The sequence below is a fragment of the Jaculus jaculus genome, chromosome 10, assembly GCF_020740685.1.
Source record: "Jaculus jaculus isolate mJacJac1 chromosome 10, mJacJac1.mat.Y.cur, whole genome shotgun sequence".
Taxonomy (NCBI): domain Eukaryota; kingdom Metazoa; phylum Chordata; class Mammalia; order Rodentia; family Dipodidae; genus Jaculus; species Jaculus jaculus.
In genome coordinates, this window is record NC_059111.1 from 91,270,648 (window position 1) to 91,298,609 (window position 27,962).

Here is a 27,962-nt window from a genome sequence, read left to right on the forward strand (position 1 = left end):
ATGCACCCTTGCAGCTCACCTGGAGGAAGAAGTATTCAGGGTGCCCTAGGAGGAGGAATGGGACCTGCGCTGTCCCCTGGGGACAGACGGATGATCCTGGCCTTCTGCTTGATCCTGGCTACAGCTTGGGGCCAGATGAATTTCACAGGGTGAGTTGCTGTCGCTTGGTGGGAAGGAAGACCAGCTGTGAGTGAGAGAGAGAGTGTGTGTCCTGATAGTACGGATGAGTGAGTGTGTCTGTCTGTCTGTCTTTCTGTTCTGCTGGGACCAGACCAAGGCAGAGAAGTCAGGGCTTCAGTCCTCATCCAGAGCTCACTGCAGGCTCTCTGGAACTTGGCTCAGTCATTGTCTGACTCCAAATTTAGAGTTCCTCATCTGGAGTTCAAGGTTGAGTTTTCAGGGCTCCAAGAATCCCCTAAAATCACATTGCAACCGTTTTTTTTTGGGGGGGGGGTTGAGGTAGGGTCTCACTCTAGCCCAGACTGACCTGAAATTCACTATGGAGTCTCAGGGTGGCCTCGAACTCACGGTGATCCTCCTACCTCTGCCTCCCAAGTGCTGGGATTAAAGGCTGCACCATCACGCTTGGCTCCATCTTATTTTTTGATTTTTTTTTTTTTTTCCTGAGGTAGGGTTTCACTCTAGCCCAGGCTGACCTGACACTCACTCTGTAGTTCCAGGCTGGCCTGGAACTCAAAGGCAAGTCTCCCACCTCTGCCTCCCAAGTGCTGGGATTAAAGACATGTGCCACCATACCCAGGTCTCATTTTTTTAAAATATTGATTTGAGGGAGAGAGAGAAAGAGAGAGGCAGATAGAGAATGAGTGTGTCAGAGCTTCTAACCTCTGCAAACACACTGCAGCCATATGCATCACCTTGAGCATCTGGCTTTACATGGGTACTGGGGAATCAAACCTGGGTCCTTTGGGTTTGCCAGCAAGCACATTAACTGACAAGTGATCTTTCTTGCCTCCTCCATCTTATTGAAACATATTTTTATTTATTTATTTGCAAGCAGATATGTGTGTCTGCTTAGATAGATAATGAAAATGGGCACACCAGGGTCTTTAGCTGCTGCAGATTAACTCCAAACATATGTGCCACTTTGTGCATCTGGCTTTATGCAGGTGGCTGGAGAATAGAATCCAGGCCCCATCAGGCTTTGCAAGCAAGTACCTTTAATCACTGAGCCATCTTTTCAGCCCTACCATCTTTTTTTTTTTTTTTTTTTCTTTCAAGGTAGGGTCTCGCTCAAGCCCAGGCTGACCTGGAATTCACTATGTAGTGTCAGGGTGGCCTTGAACTCATGGTGATCCTCCTACCTCTGCTTCCCAATTGCTGGGATTAAACGCATGCGCCACCACACCTTCCATTCCCATTTTATTCATTTTATTTATTTATTTATTTATTGGTTTTTCAAGGTAGGGTTTCACTGCAGCCCAGGCTGACCTGGAATTCACTATGTAGTCTCAGGGTGGCCTTGAACTCATGGTGATCCTCCTACCTCTGCCTTCTGAGTGCTGGGATTAAAGATGTGTGCCACCACACCCAGCCCCCCCTTTTGTTTTTACTATTTTATTTATCTATTTGAGAGAGTCAGAGACAAAGAGGCAGAGAGAGAGAGAGAGAGAGAGAGAGAGAGAGAGAGAGAGAGAGAGAGAGAGAATGGACGTGCCAGGGCCTCCAGCCACTGCAAAGGAACTCCAGATGTATGTGCCACCTTGTGCATCTGGCTTACGTGGGTCCTGGGGAATAGAACCTGGGTCCTTTGGCTTTGCAGGCAAAGGCCTTAACTTCTAAGCCACCTCTCCAGCCCCTGACCTTTTCCTTTAGGTTTGTACATATCTCTGACAAGCTTTGTTCAGTCCCTTCAGATGGTTGAGCCTCACTATGGAGTCTCAGGGTAGCCTCGAACTCACGGTGATCCTCCTACCTCTGCCTCCCAAGTGCTGGGATTAAAGGCTGCACCATCACGCTTGGCTCCATCTTATTTTTTGATTTTTTTTTTTTCCTGAGGTAGGGTTTCACTCTAGCCCAGGCTGACCTGACACTCACTCTGTAGTTCCAGGCCTCGGGAGTGGAGAGACCCCTCTCCCCCCAGCTCTGGACTGAGAGGTGAAATGACTTCCAAGAGGCCAATCGCAGCTTCCTCCCAACTCCCTGTGTTTTTACAGAGATCAGGTTCTTCGAGTTCTGGCCAAAGATGAAAAGCAGCTGTCGCTTCTCCGGGATCTGGAGGCCCTAAAACCCCAGAAGGTGAGGATCGCTCAGGGCCTGGGGACACTACTGTCACAGTCTGTACCTTCTTTCCCTGCCCTGACCCTTACTATCTACAGCCACAAACCTTCCTTCCTCAGATTTCTGGAAACGATCACTAAACTCTAGGAAATTCAAATGTGGCTCTGTTGCCACATGTCAGGGATACTTGGCCATGAAGTTGGGTGGCTCTGGTAGGCTGTGCCTCGCTTGGCTGTCCCCTCTGTCATGGACGGGGGCTGCTGAGCACACTCTGAAAACAGCCGGAGTGTCCTGCAAGCCACATGGGAAGCTGCCATGTCACTTAGTACGGGGACTGGACACATCTGCTTCCCAATCGCCACGGCTTAGCTTGGCACACTTGCATTGTATTTGGGTTTGTCCCTGTCAGTCCGAATATTTGTTTCCAAGAACATTTGTCTGCTACAGGTTTTCATAATGAAGAACATTTTCTTTGACAATTATAATAGAAGGGTTTTGTTTTGAGGGCTTGTAAAACACCCAGTGATTTCTGGATGTGGCCCAAAGCTCTTGCTTCTATTCGTCTGGGTGTCCCTATCATTAAGGAGTGTAATGTGTTTTGCGTCTCCGTCTCCAGTTCACAAATATATAAACAGGCATAGAACGTGGGCTCCGTCATATGTCCTTTCTGCTTCTTTTGGGGACTCTGGGGAGCAGCAATGCCTCCCAGTCTCATCTGGGTGAGGCTTGAAGACAAAGGTATCAGGAAGCTGGGACAAAACCTTGGCCATGTGGGGATTTGGTTTATGTCTTTTTGCACACCTTAGGGTTTTCATTATAGAAGTGGATAACTTTAAAAAAAATATTTTTGTTCATTTTTATTTATTTATTTGAGAGCAACAGACAGAGAGAGAAAGAGTCAGAGAGAGAGAGAGAGAGAGAGGATGGGTGCGCCAGGGCCTCCAGCCACTGCAAATGAACCCCAGACTCTTGTGCCCCCTTAAGCATCTGGCCAACGTGGGTCCCGGGGAACTGAGCCTCGAACCGGGGTCCTTAGGCTTCACAGGCAAGCGCTTAACCGCTAAGCCATCTGTCCAGCCCAGAAGTGGATAACTTTTAAGTATGGAAGAAAGTCACCTGGCCCTCCAGGGTATGTACAGACTGAATGAAGACGAGTAATAAACATGTCTGCGCTTCTTTCCTTGGGGAACAAGGTGGACTTCTGGCGGGGCCCAGCCAGACCCAGCCTCCCTGTGGACATGAGAGTCCCCTTCTCTGAACTGAACGATGTCAAAGCTTACCTGAAGTCTCACGGACTTGCTTACAGCGTCATGATAAAGGACGTTCAGGTGAGGCCTTACTCTGGTACTGTGGTAAGGGTCTCACTTTCCAAATTCCCAGCATGGAGGGAAAAAAGATACTCAGGCTAAAAGCAGCCATTTTGCTCTTGGATGTCTGTTTGTCAGTATTTCATGGAAGGGATCCAATTGTGCGTGTCTAGGGCTGGGGAGGTTGCTCAGTTGGTAGAGTGTTTGCCTAGCATGCACAGAGCCTCACGTTGGATCCCAAGCACTGCATAAAATTGGGTATGGTGGGGCTGGAGAGATGGCTTAGCGGTTGAGCACTTGCCTACGAAGCCTAAGGACCCCGGTTCGAGGCTCGATTCCCCAGGACCCACGTTAGCCAGATGCACAAGGGGGCGCACGCGTCTGGAGTTTGTTTGCAGCGGCTAGAGGCCCTGGCGTGCCCATTCTCTCTCTCTCTCTCTGCCTCTTTCTCTCTGACTGTCACTCTCAAATAAATAAATGAAAATTAACAAAAAAAAAATTGGGTATGGTGCACAAGACCCTCATAATAGGAGGAAAAGATGACATAAAGAGAGAGACTGATTGAGAGGGGGAGGAGATACAATGGAGAGTAGAGTTGTGAAGGGGAAAGAGAGGGGGAGGGAATTATCATAGTTTATTGTTTATAATTATGGAAGTTGGCAATAAAAATTAAATTAAAAATAAATTGGGTATGGTGGTCCTTGCCTGTGATGCCCATAATCCCAGTACTAGGGAGGTAGAGGCAGGAGGATCGTAAGTTCAAGGTCATCTTTGGTGACATATGAAGTTTTTTTAAGGGCTAGCCTGGGCTATATGAGACTGTCTCACAAAACAAAAATGATTTCTCAGAGACCATTTGAAGTTTGGATAAGGTTCATTTGTGGGGCCAGGGAGTGAGAACTCACAGTGGGACAGCTGTGGATCCATCCTTGTGTAGAGAAGTTTGCAGCTAACAGCAAAAAACAAACAAACAAATAAATAAAAATAAAGATGAGAAGGACAGAGCTCGGAGGCGGGCCTCGAACCCACAGCAATCCTCCTCCATCTGCCGACTGAGTGCTGGGATTAAAGGTGTGTGCCACCATGCTTGGGAGAGAGAGAGAGAGAAAGAAAGAAAAAAAAAAGAGAGAAAGAAAGAAAAGAAAGAAAGAAAGAAAAAAATGAGTGCACCAGGACCTCCATCCACTACAAATGAACTCCAATCACATGCCCCACTCTGCGTGTCTGGCTTTCCCTGGGTACTGGAGAATTGAACTTGGGTGGTCAGACTTTACAGGCAAGTACCTTAACTACTGATCCATCTCTCCAACCCTTCCTTTGCTTTTTTTTTTTTTAAATTATTGATCTATTTGAACTCCTGATCCTCCTGCCTCCGCCTCTTCAACAATATCCTACCTGCATGTGCCACACAGCTGGCCTTATTGATCTATTTGAGAGACAGAAAGAAGTAAAAAGAGAGAGAATATGAGCATGGGTATGTCAGGGCCTCCTGCTACTGCAAACAAACTCCAGACACATGCGCCACTTTGTGCGTCTGGCTTCATGTGGGTACTGGGCAATCAAACCCAGGCCATCAGACTTCACAAGTAAGCACCTTTAAGGGCTGAGCCATCTCTCCAGAACCTTCCTGTACCTTTTTTTTTTTTTTGGACAGCTTCCTCCTGTGCCTATTGAGTTCCAGCCATGCAATACCAGGGCAATTCCCTATGTATGTGTGTGTGTCGGGGGAGAGGGGGTTGGGGAGAAGCCAGTGTGGTCCTCGTTATGCCCTGCCACACTCTCTGCACTGCCTGGACTCTCTGGGCAGCATGTCTCCCCAGGCAGGATTTTCCCTATCATCCCGGGAGAAGGGCTACAAACCTGGCAGAAGGTAGATCACAGTCACCCATTGGTCTGCGTCCCATCCTTCCTGTCGCCACTTGGCTTTGCACCTCCCCAGTGACTTTGTTTTTTTCAAACTTTTATTAACAACTTCCATGATTATAAAAAATATCTCATGGTGATACCCTCCCTCCCCCCACTTTCCCCTTTGAAACTCCACTCTCCATCATATCCCCTCCCCATCTCAATCAGTCTCTCTTTTATTTTGATGTCATGATCTTTCCCTCCTCTTATGATGGTCTTGTGTAGGTAGTGTCAGGCACTGTGCGGTCATGGATATCCAGGTCATTTTGTGTCTGGAGGGAGCACGTTGTAAGGAGTCCTACCCTTCCATTGGCTCTTACATTCTTTCCGCCACCTCTTCCACATTAGACTCTGAGCCTTGGAAGGTGTGATAGAGATATTGCAGTGCTGAGCACTCCTGTCACTTCTTTCCAGCACCATGATACTTTCTGAGTCGTCCCAAGGTCATTGCCATTTGAAAAGAGAAGATTCTCTACCAAAAGTGAGAGTAGCATTAATATAAGTGTATGAACACCATGAAAAAAAGAAATTCATTCATCTAGTCTTCAAGGGCATCACGAAGAAGCCCAGAAAGGTGTTGGCAGCACAATGTCTTTTGGGTGGCCCTGAGCAGTGAAGCCAGCCACCCAGGCTGCTTCCTTGTGAGGATTCTGTTGCTACTTTATGTACCTGCGGATTTGTATGCACCCAAATTCCTTCCCTGCCATGCTGTTTAGCCCTAATCTCCCGTCAGGACTCTGAGTGTGGGAACATGGAGCCACCCAGAGCACACACACTTGACACCACATGCCAAAGGATCAGCGAATTACGCAGCATTCCTTTCCCAGGCAAGCACAGGCTGGGGCAGTGGGCCCATTCAAAGTCCTTTATCCCTCATCAGGCACATCTGTTCCCCCCCCAACCCCCGCTCAACATGTGGGGGTGGGATGTTTCTCTAATTAAATCCCCCACAAACAAAAATGGGGAAGCTCCCACAGACAAAAGAGGCTACCACATCAAAAGAAATAGAATCGAATTCTCATTTTTAGCCCATGCCTCTATTTTGAAGTTTGCATTTCCTTGCTTCTGCTGAGCCTGCTCTGGGAATCCCGCAGCATTTGGCAAACAGATACTCAGAGATCTTGGGGTGGGGGGTACTTGGTTGATTTCTGCATGTCAGAGACGGTCGCCCCCCACCCACACACAAGGTCACTTGTGAGCCTCCCTGACTGGCCCCTCTGGAGATGTCCTCTTCTGAGGTCTCCAGGCCTGAACTCCTTGGGGGTGTGGGAGGTGGGGATGGAAGGAGGAGGGGGTGCACTCCTTCCCAGGCAAATGTCCTGAACTCTGAGCCCTAAGCTGGGCAGGCAGGATTTCCAAGAGTCGCCTGCAAAACATCAAGGCCCAACTGCCATCCTTGAGGTCACTCTGTGGTTTCGAGGGCGCCAGGGGTGGGGGAGAGGCTGTTGTTCCTGGTTTGATTTGTGGTTGACAGTGGAAGGGGGGGAAGAGGGGGTCCTAGAGAGGACCCACTCAGAGGCGCCGACAGGACTGGGAAGGTTTTGCACACACTCAGGTCCTTGTCTACTGGGCTTAATGTCAGATCCACACAGGCCTGATTTTTTTTTTTTTCTCTCCTCGGGGCCCAGCTCCACACCGCACAGTGTCCCTTACACACTGAGCCATCAGTAATTGTCCCCCGGATGAATTGCTCTGTTGGTCGGTTCAGGACTGGCATGTGCAGAGGGTCTTCAATGACACGTTGGTCTTTGTCTCCCCGGCCCCTCCCCCTCTGGATCCAGACCCCGTTCTCCTAAGCAGTCTTTATGCCCCTGCTGCTCAGCCAGGCTATGACGGTGCTGGTGAAATCAAATGCATGCAAAAGGGAAAAGGAAAAGGAGCGTCATCAAGAACTAGGCTGAGGAGGTGCACGCTTGCTGGCTTTGACTTTGTCCAAAGACTAGGAAAATTTCTGAGCAAGGGGACATGGGTCCACTTCCTTTTGCCTCCCCCCACCCTCCCGGGATCTTTGTGTGCTTAGAGAGCAGCAATGGATCTCCCTTAATTCCTCCCAAAGACGCAGAGATGCCTACTGTGTGTTGAGCAGTAAGTAGGCAGGTTGCTGGGAACCCAGAGATTTAAATAAATAAATAATAAATCTAGGCCTGTATCCAAGGGAGTGTGGCGGTGGTTGGGGGGGGGGGCGTTGCTGGAGGAGGGAGGGGAGTAAATGGGTGATTACAGTGGAGTGGATGAATGCTCTGATGGAGTGAGAGCACGTTGCTATGGGAGCGGGTACAAGAGGAGCTTCTCCTTGCCCGTCTGGGAAGGTGGTAATTACCAAGTGGCTGAAAAGCAGGGAAGGGGGGGGGCTTGGGCAGGAAAGATGCCCCCCTACCCTGATTGGTGATGAGGCTGGTCCCCCTGGCCAAGGGCATCTTCGGCCCGGATTTTATCCCCTAAACTGGACAGGGGTGTGTGTGGAGAGGTGCTTGGACATGATCAGATTAGCATTTTGGGGGGGGGGCGAGGGAGGGGACACGGTGGGAGAAGTCATTCTGACAGTGAGAGTCCTGAGTTGGGGGGACAGGGCTGGTGTGAGACTGACAGACAGGAGGGTGGTGAGGAAATTGCAATGGGCCAAGGCAAGAAATGATCAGATTCCGAGGGAGCTCTATTTGCATTTAATTTTTCCGCACCTCTTCGTTCTTTCCAATCTTTTGGTGGATTTTTTTTTCTCTCTCTCTCTCCCTAGGATGAGTCACCATGGAGAAGCTTCACTTGAGCAATCAGTGCTGTGGATTTTAATGGCTTTTTTTTTTTCTGATTACAAAATTAATAAATATTCATGTTAGATAATTTGGAAAATGGGGGAAAAGCATATGAAGAAAACAAAAATCACCCATGCTCCGACCATCTAGAGCGGAATACAATTTAGTATGAATATTGCTTCGCCAATTTCCCCTCTCTACTGAATCATGCCGATCAGCATACAAATAGGGAGTTATTTACCCCATCTGAAATAAGAAATCCTCCTGAAACCCTCCTTTCTCCAGTCCAGTTATCACTGCATTTCTCTGCTTCTCTTTAGAGCAAAACTTTTATTTATTTATTTAGAGAGAAAGAGGGAGAGAGAAAGAGGCAATAGAGAATGGCCATGCCATGGCCTCCAGCCACTGCAAATGAACTCCAGACGCATGCATCACCTTGTGCATCTGGCTTATGTGGGTGCTGGGGACTCGAACCTGGGTCCTTAGGCTTCCCAAGCAGGCGCATTAACCATTAAGCCATCTCTCTAGACCCTAGAGCAAAACATCTAAATATATTGACTTCATCAGATACTCTCAGTGTCCATCCATTTCCTCTGGCAGGCAGTCTGGCCCTCACTTCTCGACCATGAGATGAGAAATGCTGAGGCCACTTCAGTGGCTAGTGGTCCGTGTTCATGTGCTGATGCAGTACTGGCCTGAGTCATGTCTCTGTTCTGGGCTCGCTGGACACTGGCTGTCCCTAGCTCTTTGGCTGCTCCATGGTCCATGACTCTGTTTGCAGCTCTTTGCTTCTGGACACCCTAATCCAGGATCACGGCGCTAAAGCTCTTTATCTCCTCATGACTCACTTCTTACATCTCCAGCCAGCGTCTTCCAGGTACTGCGGCACCTCTCCACGGTCTCCACTGGGTGCCTGATGGCCAGCGCGAACCACAAGTCCAAACCAAGCACGCCAGCGACCACCTGCTCTTCCGCAGCCTCTGTGAGCTCAGGAAATGGCACTCACGTGTGAAATTTGGAGGTTTTTTTTTTTCTTAAAGTTTATTTTACTTATTTATTTGCTTTTGAGAGGGAGAGAGAGAGAGAGAGAGAGAATGGGCGTGCCTTTCAGCTACTGAGAACAAATTCCAGATGAGTGTGCCCCTTTGCATCTGGCTATATGTGGGACCTGGAGGTTTGAACAAGCATTCTTAGGCTTCCCAGGCAAGTGCCCTAACCACTAAGCCATCTCTCCAGCCCATGGAGCTGTTCTTGACTCTCAGCCTCCACATCCAACCCAGCAGCAAATTCCTTGGAGTTTATCCCAAGCTACCACCCTGGGACAAGCACCGTTGTCCCCCAGATGGGTTATTCCAGTCTCAATTTCCTCTCCTGGGTCTCACTAAAACTCAAGATCCTCCTGCCTCAACCTCCCTAGTGTTGGGACCAGGGGAATGCTCACCATATCTGGCTCTTTTTCTCTATTCCAGTAGCTTCCTAACGGCTCTTCCCAATTTCATCTTTGCCTCCTTATTGCCCATGGGCAATAAGGAGCCACATGAGTCCTTCAAAATATGCAAGTCTTGGGCTGGAGAGATGGCTCAGCAGATAAGGCACTTGCCTGCAGAGCCTAAGCACCCAGGTTCGATTCCCCAGGACACACATAAGCCAGATGACAACATGCGTCTGGAGTTCATTTGCAGTGGCTAGAGGCCGTGGAATGCCCATTCTCTCTTTCTCTACCTATTTCTCAAATAAATAAATAAATAAATAAATAATTTTTAAGGAAGACACGTAAGTCCAATCATGCTCATGTATTTGAATGCCAGTGGTGGGTTGGGCATGGTGTGCCCACCTGTAACCCTAGCACTCTGGAGATAGAGGCAGGACAATGGCAAGTTTCAGGTTGGCTACATAGTAAGACCCCCCCACACACTTTTTTTTTAAGGCAAAAAGGTGGGCTGGGGAAGTGACTCAGCAATTAAAGGCTCTTGCTTGTAAAGCCAGGGTTCGATTTTCCAGTATCCACATAAAGCCAGATGCACAAAGTGGCACATGCATTTGCAGTTGAAAGAGGTCCTGGTGTGCCCATTCTTTTTTTCTCTTTGCTTATTACATAATTTAAACTATTTTTTAAAACTTTTTTTTTTTATTAACAACTTCCATGATTAACTTAAGTTATTTTGAAAAGAAAGCAAAAAGGAAGACGGCGGGGGGGTTGGTTAGAGAGAGAAAGAGTGGGGGGTATGAGCAGAAACGTGTGCCATGTTCACCCTGGTAGAGTCCAGATTTCCTACTTCTGCCTTAAAATGAGCCGTAATAGGCCCCTGGAGCCCCTAGCAGTTCTGGAGAGCTCAGACTTGTTTGCATTTACTATGTATTCTTCTTACCTTCATGGTCGTACTTTAAAGTATATGCTAATGTAAATGATTATGTGACACCCCCCCCCCATTGCATGAGAGGAAACTGGGATACTGAGGCACATGTTAGTACCAGTATCAGCATCTCATTCGAGACAACCTGGCCTGCCTCTTCAGTAGTCAAGATGGCTGCTTGTGTGGTGTTTGAACTTTGCCCTTGGGCAGTGAAGCCCAGTGGTTCAGCCTTGACTTCTGAAAGGCTCTATTTAACGACTTCACATCTGTAGCCCTTCCCCGGTGTATGCTGACTACACAAGCCAGTTTTGGGGCCTCTGAGAGAAAACCAGAGGGACACACAGGAGTCCCCACCGTCTTCCCATGAGCTCTGCCCATGTGGATCTGTGGTTGGAACCAGGCTGTGGGGAGCCCCATGCACCCACTTCAGGCTTCAGCTCTACCTTTGGAGCCCTGGAGAATCTTCACCTCTCTCATCCTGGGGCTGCTGATCATTGCTTAATGTCCCATCCTTCCCCGTCATAAATGAATTCACACCAAGGTCTTCCTTTCTCCTGTCAGGCCATTGGCTTCCAGGGAGGCAAATGGCTTACTTTTGAGTTTCTTGTTCTATTTCTTTTTTTCTTTTTTTTTTTTTTCCCTGAGGAGCCTGACAGGGCTGTAATTAGGCATCCTGAGCCCATGGCAAGACTGCATTCTTGGTTCTTGCATTCTCTTCCCTCACCCGGGCAAGGAAGCAAACATCTGTGTAGTTTTCAGGCCAGTGTGGATTAATGTTCCTGGAATTGGGGCCCAGCTGTGTGGATTGAGTATTCCCAGCTCATAGGAGGGTGTCAGATCCACTCACGGGGCAGGGAGGGAGGGAAGCTCGCTTGAAAAGTAGTTTGCAGTTTGGTGCTTTCCCTTCGCCTCCAAGTTGATTTCTGGAACCAAGGCTACTTCCTGCAGTTTATGCCTGGTCTTGTTGGAAGAACTGGGTCCTTGGGTCCTGCCTTCCCAGTCCCTCCACCACCCTACCCAGACCCTGATGGCACCTTGGGACACTAGAGCTCTGGACCCCGTAACTTCATTCTGTGAGGCTAGAACAAGGGCCAGGCCAGACTGGGCACAGCTGCTGTTCTTGTCACAGCTGCTCGCCACAGCTGGTTGTACCATCTTTCAGTGGCAGGCACACATCGTCGGTCACAGTGGGCCATTGAGATGCGGGTGCATTTGCTGGGAAGAGAACACACTCCTGCAGTGACAGCTTCCCAGGGTGTGCTTGTGAGTGCTTCCTGAAGACCAGTCCTCCTCCAGCCTTATCTCACTGAACCAGTAATCCTAGCTTTGCCCCAGTGGGAAACCTCCAGTTCCGGCCTACCCAGCTTGAAAACACGACACTTGTGGTCACCTAGCACGTAGTCAGTGCTGAGACATAAAAATAATGTGAGCCCTGATATTGATTTCCAGGCCCACATTAAAGTCTAAGAACTTGAGAGAAATGAGCAAGTGGACCTTCGGGGACGAGTGAGTCACTGGCAGACAGCTTCATCTTAGCAGCAGTGGGGAGGCCCCCCCACCCCGACTTCCAGCCCCAGGATTGAAGACTGCAGCTGCCATTTCACACTGGCCATGAGGGCTTTAGTTTTGGTATTGTTTATTCATTTAAGAGTCCTCACTCAGTGACGTAGTATCAGCACGTTGCCAAAATGTAAAAATACAGAAAAGGGCAGAGTGCTCAAAATTTGAATCTTCCTATTTGAAAAGGCATCATTAACATTTTGGTACATTTATTTTTGGCATTTTAATGTCTTGTTTTCCTGTACTCAAGAGAGCTTTACTTTGACTTTAGTTTTTTGAGGTAGGGTCTCACTCTAGCTCAGGCTGACCTGGAATTCACTACGTAGTCTCAGGGTGGCCTTGAACTCACAGCGATCCTCCTACCTCTGCCTCCTGAGTGCTGGGATTAAAGGCGTGCGCCACCATGCCCAGCTTTTTAAAAAAATTATTATTTAAAAAACTTTAACTGCAAGAATGGTACGATGGAGTTTTCAGCTGTTACCATTTTGAACATTTGTGGTTTTCTTTTCTACCCCTCCCCTCCGCCTTTTTTTTTTTTTTTGTTTGTTTTTTCAAGGTAGGGTCTCACTCTAGCTCAGGCTGCCCTGGAATTCACTATGTAGTCTCAGGGTGGCCTCGAACTCATGGCGATCCTTCTACCTCTGCCTCCTGAGTGCTGGGATTAAAGGTGTGCGCCACCACACCCTTGGTTTTCTTCTCTATATTTACATTTATTTGTAGGCACACAGAGATAGGCATATCTGTGTGTACATGGTATTATTGTTGGCCCTCAGTTTTGATTGCTGGGCTAAAGGACCCCAAGAGTAGGAACTAGAAGATCTGGTTTTTGTCTCATCTCTGTCACTTGTTAGCTTTGCCAATCAAGTCCTGTCGCTTCTCCAATCTCTAGAACACTGTGAGTTAGTTCCTGCCCTTAGCATCTGGTGGTCTGATCAGGTCAGGTGGGATCATGAGGCTACAGGTTCCTTGTAAACCAAGTCACTGCTTCCAAACAAGGCATCATCCACTCTCGTGATCCAGAGCTGCCATAAGAGGGACCTCTGAGTTGACAAGGGTGCTGGTCAGAGGGGCTGATCCAACCTGGGTCTTAGTGCGGGAGCTACGCTGCGCCTCCCTGTGACCTAAGCTGGAATCAGAACTCTGGGATGTTGAGAGTGGTCTAAACAGAGAGTAGTCAATTCACCTCAGGCATCTGCTGTGGCCTGTGAGAAGATTTGAAGGTCAATAGCAAAGTGGCACTCAAGGACATTGCTTTTAGCTCTCTTAGGCTCTGTCTGGCAAATGGGTAACATGGGGAGTGAAAGGCTATTGGCTCGTTGATGTTTTGTCCATGTCTGGATTTCTGAATAGCTTGGATACCAACTGTCTGGGCCACCTTCTGAGGTTAGAGTGGATGTTAGGAGTCAGAGGAGACCTCTACTCTTCCAGAGTGGTGATCAGTCCCCATGTAGCTTGAGCCTTGGGTCCTGACTAAACAGTACATACATCTCTATGGAAAAAGCAATGCTGGCCATAGACCATGAGCATATTTCCCCTCCAATACCCTTCCTACCCATTATCACATTTTATTCTTTTTTTTTTTTCAAATTTTTATTAACAACTTCCATGATTATAAAAAATATCCCATGGTAATACCCTCCTTCCCCCCACTTTCCCCTTTAAAACTCCACTCTCCATCATATCCCCTCCCCATCTCAATCAGTCTCTCTTTTAATTTTGATGTCATCATCTTTTCCTCCTCTTATGATGGTCTTGTGTAGGTAGTGTCAGGCACTGTGAGGTCATGGATATCCAGGCTATTTCATGTCTGGAGGAGCACGTTGTAAAGAGTCCTACCTTTCCTTTGGCTCTTACATTCTTTCCGCCACCTCTTCCGCATTAGACACTGAGCCTTGGAAGGTGCGATTGAGATATTGCAATACTGAGCACTGTGGTCACTTCTTTAGAGCACCATGATAACTTCTGAGTCATCCCAAGGTCACTGTCATCTGAAAAGAGGAGATTCTCTACCAAAAGTGAGAGTCGCCTTAATATAAGGGTATGGACATTAAGAGAAGTGCTTACTGGGCAGTTTGATAAGCATAGTATATACATGTAGCAAGACAACAGCAGACGTTACACCCCTAGGGCTCGTGACTGCCCCTGTTTTAAGTTTTCAGTATCAGGGATGTATTCCCTCCCATGGAGCGGGCCTCCAGGCCAATTAGAGAGCAGTTGGTTTCCACCATGACAGACGTGCCACTATTGCACCTGTTGGCTCATCTGGCCTGGCTGGCCAAATATAAGGCTTGCAGTGTCCACTGTGGAGTATCTTCACTGGTGATTTCTCTCTCTCCCATTGAACTGCATGCAGAATGGCTTCTTCCAGCTTTCTGTCAGCTGGTCTACATGAGGAAGTTATCAGCTCAGTTCCAGCAGGGTTTCTTAGTGGCCTTACAGCCCAAGCATGGGGAGTCTTCAGCAATAGGGTCTTACCATCTATGCCTGGTGGGAAACCAAGGGCCTCGGCAATGGCCTATAATGTTTTGGGGGCATCAGGGACCTCCGTGGCCAACAATTCACTGGAAGGTATCCCATCCCTGGCACTGAACATTTTCTAGCAACAATCTGGGGCTCCCGAGTGTTCCATTGTCCCCATTTTATTCTTGGAGGTAGCCTAGCAGACATTGTTATCCCCTTTTATGAATGGAGGAAAATAAGAGCACAGCAAAGTTCCACAGGGAGCTGGTGGTAGAGGCAGACTAAGAGCCTGGCCCTCCAGGGGCCTCGTCCCGAGCTCACTTGGGAAATCACCGCACAACCTTACTTCTTCCCGTTGTGTGGCGCATGCTCGCAGTGCATGGTGCGTGCTTGTGGTTCCGGGCCCAGCCCCGGGTCTATCTTTCCAAGGTGTGTTCCCCTGTTCTAGGTGCTGCTAGATGAAGAGAGAGAAACCATGGCAAAGTCCCGCCGACTGGAGCGCAGCACAGCCAGCTTCAGCTATTCCTCTTACCATACCCTGGAGGAGGTAGGTCTGTACCAGGCAGTGCTCTTGTGTCTCTGAGGCCCCTGGGGTCTTGAGGACCAAGGACACGCCAGTGAAGGATGCTGACACTATAGGAGATGGAACTTGGAGGGTACCCAGAGCTATTAGGTGCAGGTCTGTCTGGAGGCAGGAAGTTAAGATGGCTTAGCAGTTAAGGCATTCGCCTGCAAAGCCAAAGGACCCAGGGTTGATTCCCCTGGGCCCATGTAGGCCAGATACCCAAGGGGAAGCATGCATCCAGAGTTCATTTGCAGCAGCTAGAGGCCCTGGGGTGCCCATTCTCTCCTACCTGTCTACCTGCCTGTTTTTCTTTCTCTCTCAAATAAATAACAATAAAAATATTAAGAGCTGTTAAAAAAAAAAAAGGTGCAGAAGCCAAGAGACAGGTACAGGGGAATTCAGTGCAGCAAAACAGCCCTAAGCAGGTTCCAAGCTGAGTCAGTGGTCTCTGGGTACCACACTAAAGTGGGCACCTGTCACAGGTCAGGGCAGCGTAAGCTGAGGCTGGTGGTCCAGTCACTTCGTTAAATCCTCAGTGAGTTCTTTCACAGCGTCAAAGCGTGTTGACTCATAACGTGGGAGGCAGGGACAACGTCACTGGCTAATATATGTGAGTCATGGCTGGGGACACGCAGGTACACACCACAGATTGGCTGTGGGATGTGGGGAGAGGGTTACAGATTTGCTCTGCGGCCCCAGCGGTGTGCCCTTGGAGGTATGAGGGGGCAGCAAGTGTGACGCATTGACAAGCCAGAGAAAGTGCCTGCTCACTGTGAAAGCCAGTGTAGCAGACAGCTTCAGCTTCGCTGAGATGAACTTCCAGACCAGGCACAGCTATGGAGGATTTATTGCATCTTACAGATCCAGGAGAAGTGCCATCATGGCAGAAGAAGATTCCCCACCCCCTCTAAAGGACCAGGCAAAGAGAGAAAAAGCCAAAAGCCAAAAGCCACACAGCACAGCACACTTTACATATCTTTAGATTGAAATCCCAACCCACCACCACACCTTAAGATCTGCCCAGTGACCCCGCCTCCAGCTAGGTGGCTGCAGATGCAACCTACAAACTAATTAACACTGAGTATTTTGGGGGTCATCTATTCAAACTACCACATTTGGCCCCTGGTCCCCAATAGATTCATAACCATCACACATTGTAAATTGTACTCAGCCCCGTTTCAAAGGTCCCCACAGTCTTGACCAATTTAAGATAATGAGTCCTGTAAAATCAAACAAGGTAAATATTTTCAACATATAAAGATACAGATTAAACATTTCCAACTGGTTATAAGGCATAACAAGGAGAGACTAGAACATTGCAAACTCAACCGCCAACAAGCAATCATCAAACTTCTGCAGTTCAAGTTCAATACAACCAGAGACTGCCAGTCTCCAGATTTTCCAATTCCACCCCTCCAGCTGGGCAGAGTAGCCAAGGAACACTTCCATCTTAGGCCAACAGTGTGCTCCATGGTAGCCCTTGTGTAGTCCTGGTATATCCAAAACATCTTTAGGTCATGATGCAAACCACAGTCCATCTTCTAAAGGCTCTTTCAGTCAGACAGTGTTTTCCAGGTTTGAGGAAATAATCACTTGTTCATCATGGAGGATATAGGAATGTCCACCCCAGAAGAAACTCAAAGCACAAATCTCAGCAGGCTTATAAAGGACATGACATTATTGACATTGTCCTTTCTATCATGTTTCTCAATTTTATTTCTTATATTTATTCATCAACATACATTGAAAGACCACAAAAATGAATTAATATCTTCTGTCACTGTTATTAATAATGTCAAAGACAAATAACACAACCCTTCCCTTCAAGGGATTGAGAGTCCAAAAGGGGTTCAAAGATATGAAACAATACTGTAAAGTTTATTAAATCTGTTGAATGGATTAGGTTGGGTCAAAGTATGAAGGTAAGAGAAAGAATTTTCAACAGAGAGATCCATGTAGGACATGTCTAGCAATTTATTTATTTATCTATCTACTTATTCATTTATTAGAGACAGAGGGAAAGAGAGAAGGAGAGAGAGAGAGAGAGAAGGGGTATGCCAGGCCCACAAGCCACCCACTGCAAACAAACTCTAGAAGCATGTTCCATCATGTGCATCTGGCTTATGTGGGATCTGGAGAATTGAACCTGGCTCCTTAGGTTTGGCAGGCAAGCACCTTAACCACTAAACTGTCCCTCCAGCCCCAGATTTATTTATTTTTGCTGATTATTTTAGGCAGGATCTTACTGGCATTGAACTCACTCTATAGCCCAGGCTGGCCTTGAATTCCTGATCTTTCTGCCTCAGCTTCCTGAGGGCTGGGATTATATAAGTGTGTATCCCCATAGCTGGGTTCATGTTTGGGGATTTGAATAGATTCAGCACCTGCTGTTGTCCTAGGCAAAGTAAGTCACAAATCATTGCCTTTGGCTCTGAGGGTATTGTCATATTTTGCCATTCTTTTTTAAAATTAATTAATTTTTTTTTCATTTATTTGTGTGTGTGTGAGAGAGAAAGAGAGAGAGAGAGAGAGAGAGAGAGAGAGAGAGAGGGAGGGAGAGAGAATGGGCATTCCAGGGTTTCCAGCCACTGTAAACAAATTCCAGACACATGTGCTACCATGTACATCTGGCTTATGGGGGTCCTGGGCAATCAAACCTGGGTCCTTAGGCTTCCCAGGCAAGTGCTTTAACCTCTGAGCCATCGCTAAGTTTTGTCATTCTTTTTTTTAAATTTTTTTGTTTATTTTTATTTATTTATTTGAGAGTGACAGAGAGAGAGAATGGGCGCGCCAGGGCTTCCAGCCACTGCAAACAAACTTCAGATGCGTGCGCCCCCTTGTGCATCTGGCTAACGTGGGTCCTGGGGAATTGAGCCTCGAACCGGGGTCCTTAGGCTTCACAGGCAAGCGCTTAACCGCTAAGCCATCTCTCCAGCCCAGTTTTGTCATTCTTGATCTGGGCTCTTTCAGACTCTCAGTTGAAGTAGGAAAGCAATAAGGAGGGTGAGATGGGGCAAGAGAAATATTTAGAGGCATCTTGGGGTTCACCTGTCTCCTCACATAACTGCCAGCTTGATGGACTACATTGCTTTCAGATATACAGCTGGATCGACAACTTTGTAACTGAGCATTCTGACATCGTCTCCAAAATTGACATTGGCAAAAGCTTTGAAAATCGGTCCATTCTTGTCCTGAAGGTAAGCGCTCACTGTGTCATCCGGTGGACCAGAAGGTAAGATCCTCTCGCATAAGACTGAGCTCATGTGGTGGTGGCTGGGTGGGACTCGTGGGGAGGGAGCAGGTGTGTTGTGCCCTGGCTGTCAGGTGACCTCCAGGAGCTTTGAGATTGTGTCATTCCGGGCCCCACCCTTGCAGGTATGGATAGCTTGACAGACAGTTCAGTAATCCCGGCAGGAAGTAGTGGGAGGGTTACTAAGTACACAGGGACGTGGAGTGGCCTCTGTCACCTTGGCCTTGAGGTGAGTGTGGGTGAGTGAGTCAGTGCTCTTCCTGTTGTTGGAGTTGCTTTGTCTACTGAGTGAGAGAAGAGGTGCATGGAGGACTCATTTGACAACGACTGAGGTCATCTGGGTCAGGCAGCTGCAGATTGGCCTGAGGCTCCGGGGAAACCTCCTAGCCAGTCACAGAGTCTGCTGGAACCCAGCTGGAACGAACTTGACCGCTGTAGTATCCTTGGTCGTGAAGGAAGCCGGGCACCCAGTGCAGAGTCCCCTTAGCATGCGCCTGCCCAGTGTGGGGGCCATGCAGGGCAGTTGACATCAGCAGTCAAGAAAGACACTGCGTTGGGCTGGAGAGATGGCTTAGTGGTTAAGCGCTTGCCTGTGAAGCCTAAGGACCCCGGTTCGAGGCTCGGTTCCCCAGGTCCCACGTTAGCCAGATGCACAAGGGGGCGCACGCGTCTGGAGTTCTTTTGCAGAGGCTGGAAGCCCTGGCGCGCCCATTCTCTCTCTCTCCCTCTATCTGCCTTTCTCTCTGTGTCTGTCGCTCTCAAATAAAAAAAAAAAAAAGAAAAAGAAAGACACTGCAATAGCCGGGCGTGGTGGCACACACCTTTAATCCCAGCGCTCGGGAGGCAGAGGTAGGAGGATCTCTGTGAGTTCAAGGCCACCCTGAGACTACATAGTGAATTCCAGGTCGGCCTGGACAAGAATGAAACCCTACCTCGAAAAACAACAACAAAACAAAACAAACAAACAAAAAAACTAAAAGAGAGAGAGAGAGAGACAGTGGCTCTCAGAGAGCTCTGCTAGATGCTTTTACCTAAACCAACCTTCCTTTCTCTCTCTCTCCATCTCTTTCTTTTTTTCTTTTTTGAGGTAGGGTCTTGCTCTAGTCCAGGCTGACCTGGAATTCACTATGTAGTCTCAGGCTGACTTTGAACTTGCAGCAATGCTCGTACCTCAGCCTCCCAAGTGCTGGGATTAAAGGCTCGTGCCACCATACCTGGCTGTTACATGCTTCTAAACAACCACCTGGCCTCGCCTAACCAGGCTCTTGAGTTCATGGGTTTCTACCTCCATCCTCCACCGAGCGCTGTCCTAGTGTCTCTTTTAATATTCAAGACATTGTTGCTAAAGACTTGACTTTGCCCTGCCTCACCAGCATCACCTTAGAGAATTGCATGTTACTCCTGCTGGGCTGGAGGGATGGCTTAGCGGAGACCCAGGTTTGATTCCCCAGGACCCACTGTAGCCAGATGCACAAGGGGGCGTAGGCGTTTCGATTGTAGTGGCGCACCCATTCTCTCTTTTCCTCTTTCTCTATCAAATATATATATATATATATATATATATATGTATATATATATATATATATACACATATGTATATATATATATGTGTGTGTGTGTGTATGTATATAGCCAAACTTCAGGCCCCTCTCTAGACCTACTGGATCTGAACCTGTATTTTAGTAAGCTTTCCCTAGGTGGGCTGGTGGGGGAGTTGTACATATGTGTCCATTAAAGTTTGACAAACAGGGCTGGAGAGATTGCTCAGCCACTAAGGCGTTTGCCTGTGAAGCCTAAGGACCCAGGTTCAATTCTCTAGGTCCCACATAAGCCAGATGATCAAGGTGGCGCACATGTCTGGAGTTCATCTGCAGTGGCTAGAGGCCCTGGTGCGCCCATTCTCACTCTGTCTCTCTCTCTCTCCCTCTCTCTGTGCCTAATAAATAAATAAATAAAAATAAGTGTCTTAAAAAAAGTTTGACAAACGGTAGTCAAGATACTCTCAATATTGTTTCTTTTTGGGGGGGCGGGGGCAGGTTGGGAAATTCTGTGCTTTAGGTGGTTAGCTTTATCCTCCAAAGATTCCACTAAAAGGCAAAGCCCTCACACACACACATAACATGTGTGCATGAACTTCGCGGGCGCATACACTTCACGAGTGCCCACGCAGGAATTGCACACCGCCCCCACCCCAGCTTCTCTTAGACTAAGCCACTGTGACATAGGGGGCCATTCCAGACAGTGTGAGGGTGCACCTTGGAGCCTGTTTCCAGGAAGCCTGGGTGTCTCTAGTCACATCTGTATTTGGGGGCCTGCTTCTTTTCTACCAGTTCAGCACTGGAGGTTCTCAGCGCCCAGCTATTTGGATCGACACTGGCATTCACTCCCGGGAGTGGATCACCCATGCCACGGGCATCTGGACTGCCATGAAGGTCAGTAGGTACCAGCAGCTGAGGGGCAGCCATGGAGGGTGGGGCTGGAGCTGATTGCGGTGAGGGTGGAGGGGGAGAGGCCACTTGATTAGCTTAAGAGCACTTTCATTTGAAAATATTAGACTCAGTTCCTTTAAATTCAGGAGACTTGGGTTGGAGAGATGGCTTCGTGGTTAAGGTTCTTACCTGTGAAGCCTAAGGACCCAGGTCTGGTTCCCCAATACCCACTTAAGCCAGATGCACAAGGTGGTGCCTGCATCTGGAGTTCGTTTGCAGTGGCTGGAGGCCCTGGTGCACCCATCCTCTCTGTGTTTCTTTCTCTCTCACTCTACCCGCCTCTTCTCTCTCTGTCTCTCAAACAAATAAATGAAGAAAATATTTTTTTGTTCATTCTTATTTATTTATTTGAGAGTGACAGAGACAGAAAGAGGCAGATAAAGAGCGAGTGAGAGAGAGAATGGGCACGACAGGGCCTCTAGCCTTTGCAAAAGAACTCCAGATGCGTGCGCCCCCTTGTGCATGTGGCTAATGTGGGTCCTGGAGAATTGAGCCTCGAACCAGGGTCCTTAGGCCTCATAGGCAAGCGCTTAACCGCTAAGCCATCTCTACAGCACGATGAATAAAATATTTTTAAGCTGGACATGGTGGCACACGCTTTTAATCCCAGGGAGGCAGAGGTAGGAGGATTATTGAGTTCAAGGTCACCCTGAGACTGCATAGTGAATTTCAGGTCAGTCTGAGCTACAGTGAGACTCTACCTTGAACCCTCCACCCACCAAAAAATTAATAAAAATTGAGGAGACTTTATCTCCTCCTGCCCATGGACAACTACCACATGTCCTGGCCTCTCATAACAGAGCCCAGGGCTATCCTTTGCCTTCCGGTTGTTTAAGATCCAAGCTTTTGGTTCCGTATGGGATGTGCTTGGTGACCCGATGACACCTCTTTCTGGAGCCACCAGCTGTGTAAATGTCCTGCTGTACCTCTGAGAAGAGCCAGAGCTCTCACTGTCACTCTTTCTTGCAGATTGTCAGTGCGTATGGCAAAGACCACGTCCTGACCGACATACTGAAAGCCATGGACATTTTCATAGAGCTTGTCACCAACCCTGATGGTTTTGCTTTTACCCACAGCATGGTGAGGTTTGCCTGGAGAACCCTAGCCAGAGGTCAACCTGGGGATGGAGTCACTGGTGGCCTCTGGAGCTGGCCTCTTCAGGGTCTTCCTGCAGAGAGCCTAGCTGAGCAGAGAGAGGAGTCTAGCTATGGCCTCTCACGTATTTTACCTCCTGCCCACTGCCCAGGGAGGCTGACATTGACAGCCTGGTCTTAGATCTCTCCCTAAGCTCCTACTTCAACCACAGAGTATCTGATGCACCCATACCCCTTGCCCAGTTCCATGCCAACCTAGTCTGCCCTGGAGGTTCCTTCCCTTTGTTCTTCCCTTCCCCCACCCGCCCCTCCAAGAGCTAGGCTGGGAGTGGATCTGGTGTATGAAGCTACCTGACCTGGGCTTTCTCAGAATCGCTTGTGGAGGAAAAACAAGTCAAGCAGACCTGGCATCTTCTGCATTGGTGTGGACCTCAACAGGAACTGGAAGATAGGCTTCGGAGGTACGTCAATCTTGTGGTCCCGGGGACAAGGCTGGTGGACTTGTTGGTCCTCAGCAGGTTCTCTCACAGCATCAAAGCATGCTGACTCATGACACGGGAGGCAAAGTCATTGGCTAATATATATGAGCCATGGTCTGGGACAGGCAGGTGCATACCTAAGATTGGCTGTGGGATAGGGAGAGAGGATTACACATATGCCAAGTGGATACATATGCTATGCCATCATGGGGATATTTTAGGGCACTCTCAGCTGAAAGGAGATGTACTGGGCTGGAGAGATGGCTCAGTAGTTAAAGGTACTTGCTTGCAAAGCCTGATGGCTTGGGTTTGATTCCCCAATACCCATGCAAAGCCAGATGCACAAAGTGGCACGTGCATTTGGAGTTCGTTTGCAGTGACTGGAGGCCCTGACATGCCCATTCATTCTCTCTCCCTCTGCTTTCAAATAAATAAAATATTGAAATGAGATGTATTGCAAGGATCAAATCCTAAACATAGCAGAGAAAGGTCCAAGGATGTAGAAAGTACTCTCGCCTGCTTTTCACAACTCAGAGTTCATGGTGCCTCCTGCATGTCCCCTGTCCTAAATGTGTTCCCTGAGAGCTGAGACCTTGCCCTCTGAGGAGGTCAGAGCAATAGGTCAAATATAGAATGAACCAAATGCTTATCAGAATGGCCTGGTATCTCTTTTTTGACCCTTGGTGATCCTGGGCTGGTGGGCTGATGGGCAAACTGGTGCATTCTTACAGGGCTGTTCCAACCCATTATTGGCTAAAATAGTTTTCTCCTGAGTTCAATGGCATTCTTCTCTATTTGTCTCTCCCCAACACATGTCAGAGGCACAGGGACTATATGGGAGAAACTAAGTTCTTTAGAAGGTTCCAGAAAGAGAAAGCATTATGGACCACAGGAAAGTATCAGCTTTGTGGGTGGGATATGGATCCAGCTAGCTTAGCCCGCAGAGCATACGTAGTTCTCAAGCCCCCAATGTGGTGTCTGCTCTCCACAGTAAGGATAGGAGTCAGCGCCACAGGGGTATTGGCATTGCTCCTGACAAGCAAATCTGTCAGCTGGTGGCTAAATCAATGATGAAACATTTAAAATATTTCTTATTTATTTATTTGAGAGAGAATATAGGCACGATAGCTGCTGCAAATAAACTCCAGTTGAGTGTGCCACTTCGTGCATCTGGTTTGTATGTGGGTACTGCAAAATTGAACCCAGGCTGGCAAGCTTTGCAAGCAAGCGCAGTTAACCACGGAGCTATCTCCCCGGCTCAATGACGGAATATTTTAGATCTGGATGTCTGTGACTCCTTAAATCTGGCTTCTTGGAGTTTACTCACAATAGGAAAGTATGGGAGGCACAGCCCCCAAGGCCACATGGAGGGAGTTGCCTGAGGATCTGGGTTGAGTGTGTAATTATTGCTATAAGGATTGATCAGGGCTGTGTAAAGTTAGGCATGTGCATCTCCAAGATGAGCAGGCTTACCCTGGGTGGTATCCATGGAACCTGGACAGTCAGTGCCCACAGATGTAGAGAGATAGCTTAACTTAGAGGAAGATAAATTACCTTTTGGAGAAAATAACTTTTATGTGTTTCTCTATAGGAAAAAAATGTCTCCTCTCTCCCTCTCTCTGTCGCTTTTTCTCTCAACACACACACACACACACACACACACACACACACAGAGTTAAAAAAAAAAAAAAAAACAATTATGGGGGAAAAGGCCCAAAGGGGCCAAAAAGCTCCCATAATCCCACTACCTAAAGATTACTGCTTTAATAATTTACCGTGTCCTTTCTGAGACTTCCCCTTGCTACAAATTACATTTTTAGAGAAGGAAAAATAAATAGCTAATGAATCCATTAGCAGGTACTTGTGAAACAGACAGGCTCAGAGGACCTTGACGGTGAACGTCAGAGAGGCAGGCAGCTAATTCCCATTTGGTCAGGGGAAGATTAGTTTATTCTGCTTAGCTCAAACCAGAACTAATGGCCTGAAGTGTTTCTCCATATTTGGGCAAGGCCACCTGGCCATTGGCAGGGGAATAGCTCTCCGTGCGTGGGCTGCAAATACAGACAAAGCTTTCAGCCTCCCCTGCTCTGCTCATCTGTTGCTATTTGACATTCATCAACTGGAGCAGGTGGCACAACCGAACCACTGCTAGCCTGGCTCAGACCAGCCCTCTTCCCCTGCTCCTCATCCGTGTCCCCTTCTCATGAAAGGTCCTAGCCCCAGGCTAGGGCCACCCAACCCAGTCAAGATGAACTCTCTCCCTATTCATTGAGTGGTCTCTGAACTGCCTGGTGGCAAGAAATAGCAATTGTCCAGGCTGGTGACTCAGGGAAGGTTTTGTCTGGGGGGTTGTTATTGCCTTAGCTCAACCGCTGTGTTGGGAGTCATCCAGAGACCAGTCCTGGCATGGTGCCCTCCCTCACCTCTTCTTGGGGAGGACCTCTTGGGGAGGACCAGTTTGCTTCTGTCTGAAGGCTCTGGGGGCAGGATGGGTTCTGGGTTCCCTTGGCATCTCAGGAGGCTTCATATGTTGGGAGGAAGATCCCTGAACAAGGCTTGGTTGCAGCCATTGCTGGAAGGAGGAAGAGAGAGAAAAGGAACAAAGGAACTGGGTAGGCTCCTTCCCCAAGTGTTCATAACCTACAAATACTGACCAGCCCTGTACAGCACTATATGACATGGCCCCTGGGGAAAGAGGACAGCTCAAGGGCAGTGGAAGTGGGCTGGGTGTGGGTGGCACACGCCTTTAATCCCAGCACTCTGGAGGCCGAGGTAGGAGGATCACTGTAAGTTCGAGGCCACCCTGAGACTACAGAGTGAATTCCAGGTCAGCCTGGACTAGAGTGAAACTCTACCTCAAAAAAAAAAAAAAAGAGTGGAAGAATAAGAGAAGGATTTAGTGGGAACTAAGAACTGGAAACAAATTCAAATGGATTAAAAATGGAAGCATGAGGGCTGGAGAGATGGCTTAGCGGTTAAGGCCCTTGCCTACAAAGCCAAAGGACCCAGGTTTGATTTCCCCAGGACCCAGGTCAACCAGATGCACAAGGTGGCCCATGTGTCTGGAGTTCGTTTGCAGTGGCTGGAGGCCCTGGAGCACCCATTCTCTCTTTCTGTCCACCTCTTTCTCTCTCTCTCTCTGAAATCAAAATGAAAGCACAGGACTGGGGGGGTAGCTTAATGGTAACACTTATCTAGCTTGCAAGTGCAAGGCCATGGGTTCAATCCCAGCAATTCCCCTCCCCCAAAAGAAGAAACACAATGTGCCTTTGTCCTTTCCTCTGAGTAGGTCTCCTAGAAGAATTCTCAAAAGACCCCTTGCATCTGTGGTTCCTAGACCAGCCTCAGGCAAAACTAAGGAGATCTGTTCTCTCTTTTCCTGTTCCCCCACGTCTATGGGGTCATGGCTGGGGCAAAGCTCGAGCACTTGATCTGCAGGGAACCCAAGAAGGGCCAGTCAAAGGGTCACTGTTGAGAAGAGGAGGCTGGGGTTGGGGTAGAGAGCTGAGGTTTCCTCTGGATGCAAGCTTTGGGGCCATGCCTGCCTTTTGAATGGAAATGCAGGTCAGGACTTTACTCCAAGGACAGATGCTCCCTGAAGGGCTACGGAGTTGCTGTAATATAGAGTGGCTACACTCTTCTGATGTATAAGATCAAGGTACGCAGCAGTAACAAATGCAGCTTAACGTAAAGCTTATCTTGCTTGAAAGATAAATTGTGGCATGGTGGCGCATGCCTTTAATCCCAGCTCTTGGAAGGCAGAAGAGAGTTCGAGGCCACCTGAGACTACATAGTGAATTCCAGGTCAGCCTGGGCTACAGTGAGACCTTACCTTGAAGAACCAAAAATAGAAAAAAAAAAATCAGTGTGGGTAGATCTCACTGGCCACTCTCTTCGAGGGGTGGCAGAAGGGATCAAGGGATCCAGCACCAGCACACTACTTTTTCTAGAATATTTTGCTTCTAGCCACATAGACAGATGAGGGTGAAGAAAAAGTCACCTTTCCTCCTACCAACCTCAAATCTGAATGGGCACATCATTTCTGCTCACATTTCCATTGGTCAGAAATAGTCACAGGATCCCAACCAGACTGCAAACTGAGTCTGTGAGCTATCAAAGGGCACACGGTATTTTGTTAGCAAGGTCACTGCCACCTCTGGGAACTCTAATCCATGGGGGCGGTTTTATTTTGTTGCCAGGAAATGGTTCTAACAAAAACCCCTGCTCAGAGACGTATCGCGGGCCCTCGCCTCAGTCAGAGCCAGAGGTGGCTGCCATTGTGGACTTTATCACGGGGCACGGGAACATCAAGGCTCTGATCTCCATCCACAGCTACTCTCAGATGCTCATGTACCCTTATGGCCACTCTCTTGCACCTGTTTCAAACCAGGAGGAGCTGGTAAGCTTGGCTGCCCGAGGTGCGAGGGAGGACCAGGCTTACCTGCCCCGCTTCCCAGGGGTACAGACTGTTGAGAATCCAGACCGAGGGTAGTGAGACCCCCGTGATAGGGAGAATCAGCCGTCCTGTTGTCATGGGCGATCAAAACTAAAGGTGCATTTGACTTTTAAGAGCTATGGTCACAGACCGCTCCCCGCAAAGCTCACCCTTGTCAGGAGCTGCAGAGAGTATGGTGAGGGAAGGGAGGTGGGAAGTCCCTGTCTCTCACTCTCTGGCTGTCATTTGTAGTACAATCTTGCCAAGGATGCCGTGGATGCTCTCTACAAGGTCCATGGAATGGAGTACATTTTTGGCAGCATCAGCAACACCCTCTGTGAGTGAGCCTTATTTGCCCGGGGTTGACCTGGCACACTTTGAGCTGCTCCCCAGGCTGGGCCAGCCAATCCAGGCTTTGGTGGGCTGGGGATATACCCAGGCCAGCTGTCTCTTTGCAGTGTGCGTGTATAGATCCTGATGTCTGGCTTATTCCAAAGGCTTCTGAGGGGATAGATTCTCAGGCTGGGAGCCTCTAAGAGCTTTCTTTCTTTCTTTCTTTCTTTCTTTCTTTCTTTCTTTCTTTCTTTCTTTCTTTCTTTCTTTTTGCAGGGTTAGAGGTGGGTTGTGGAGGATGGGCAGGGTAGAGCAATGGCTATGATAAGGGCCAAGTTGGGGGGTAGGGGTTGGCCCAGTCAGGAGTCCTGTGCAAACCTGGTGATCACATCCTTCTCCTTCCTTTCTTGGTGTGCGTTGGCCCTTCGGGTTTAGATGTAGCCAGCGGGATTACCGTGGACTGGGCCTATGACAATGGCATTAAGTACGCTTTCAGCTTTGAACTCCGGGACACTGGGCGCTACGGTTTCTTGCTGCCAGCCTCGCAGATCATCCCAACGGCCCAGGAGATGTGGATAGCAATACAGGTCATCATGACACACACGCTGAATCACCCCTACTAGTCTTGCTGAGGCCAGAGCATTTGGGGCTCACCCACTTCCCTGAGACCCACGGAGCCTCTGGAATCCCAAGTTAAGCATCCTCCCCCCCCACCCCCGCACACACACCTTTGTTGGACCCTT

General features: G+C 48.5%; 1 protein-coding gene across 1 annotated transcript; it reads left to right on the forward strand.

Moving 5' to 3' along the window:
• Positions 1 to 27,842, forward strand: Cpa5 (carboxypeptidase A5). The gene is made up of 11 exons (XM_004661120.3): positions 1 to 149; positions 2,175 to 2,256; positions 3,432 to 3,566; positions 15,023 to 15,121; positions 18,235 to 18,336; positions 20,720 to 20,821; positions 21,848 to 21,958; positions 22,343 to 22,433; positions 26,651 to 26,850; positions 27,139 to 27,223; positions 27,655 to 27,842. Exons 1-11 carry the CDS (start codon positions 1 to 3, stop codon positions 27,840 to 27,842), a joined length of 1,344 nt encoding a protein of 447 aa, XP_004661177.3.
• Positions 27,843 to 27,962: the final 120 nt, after the last annotated feature.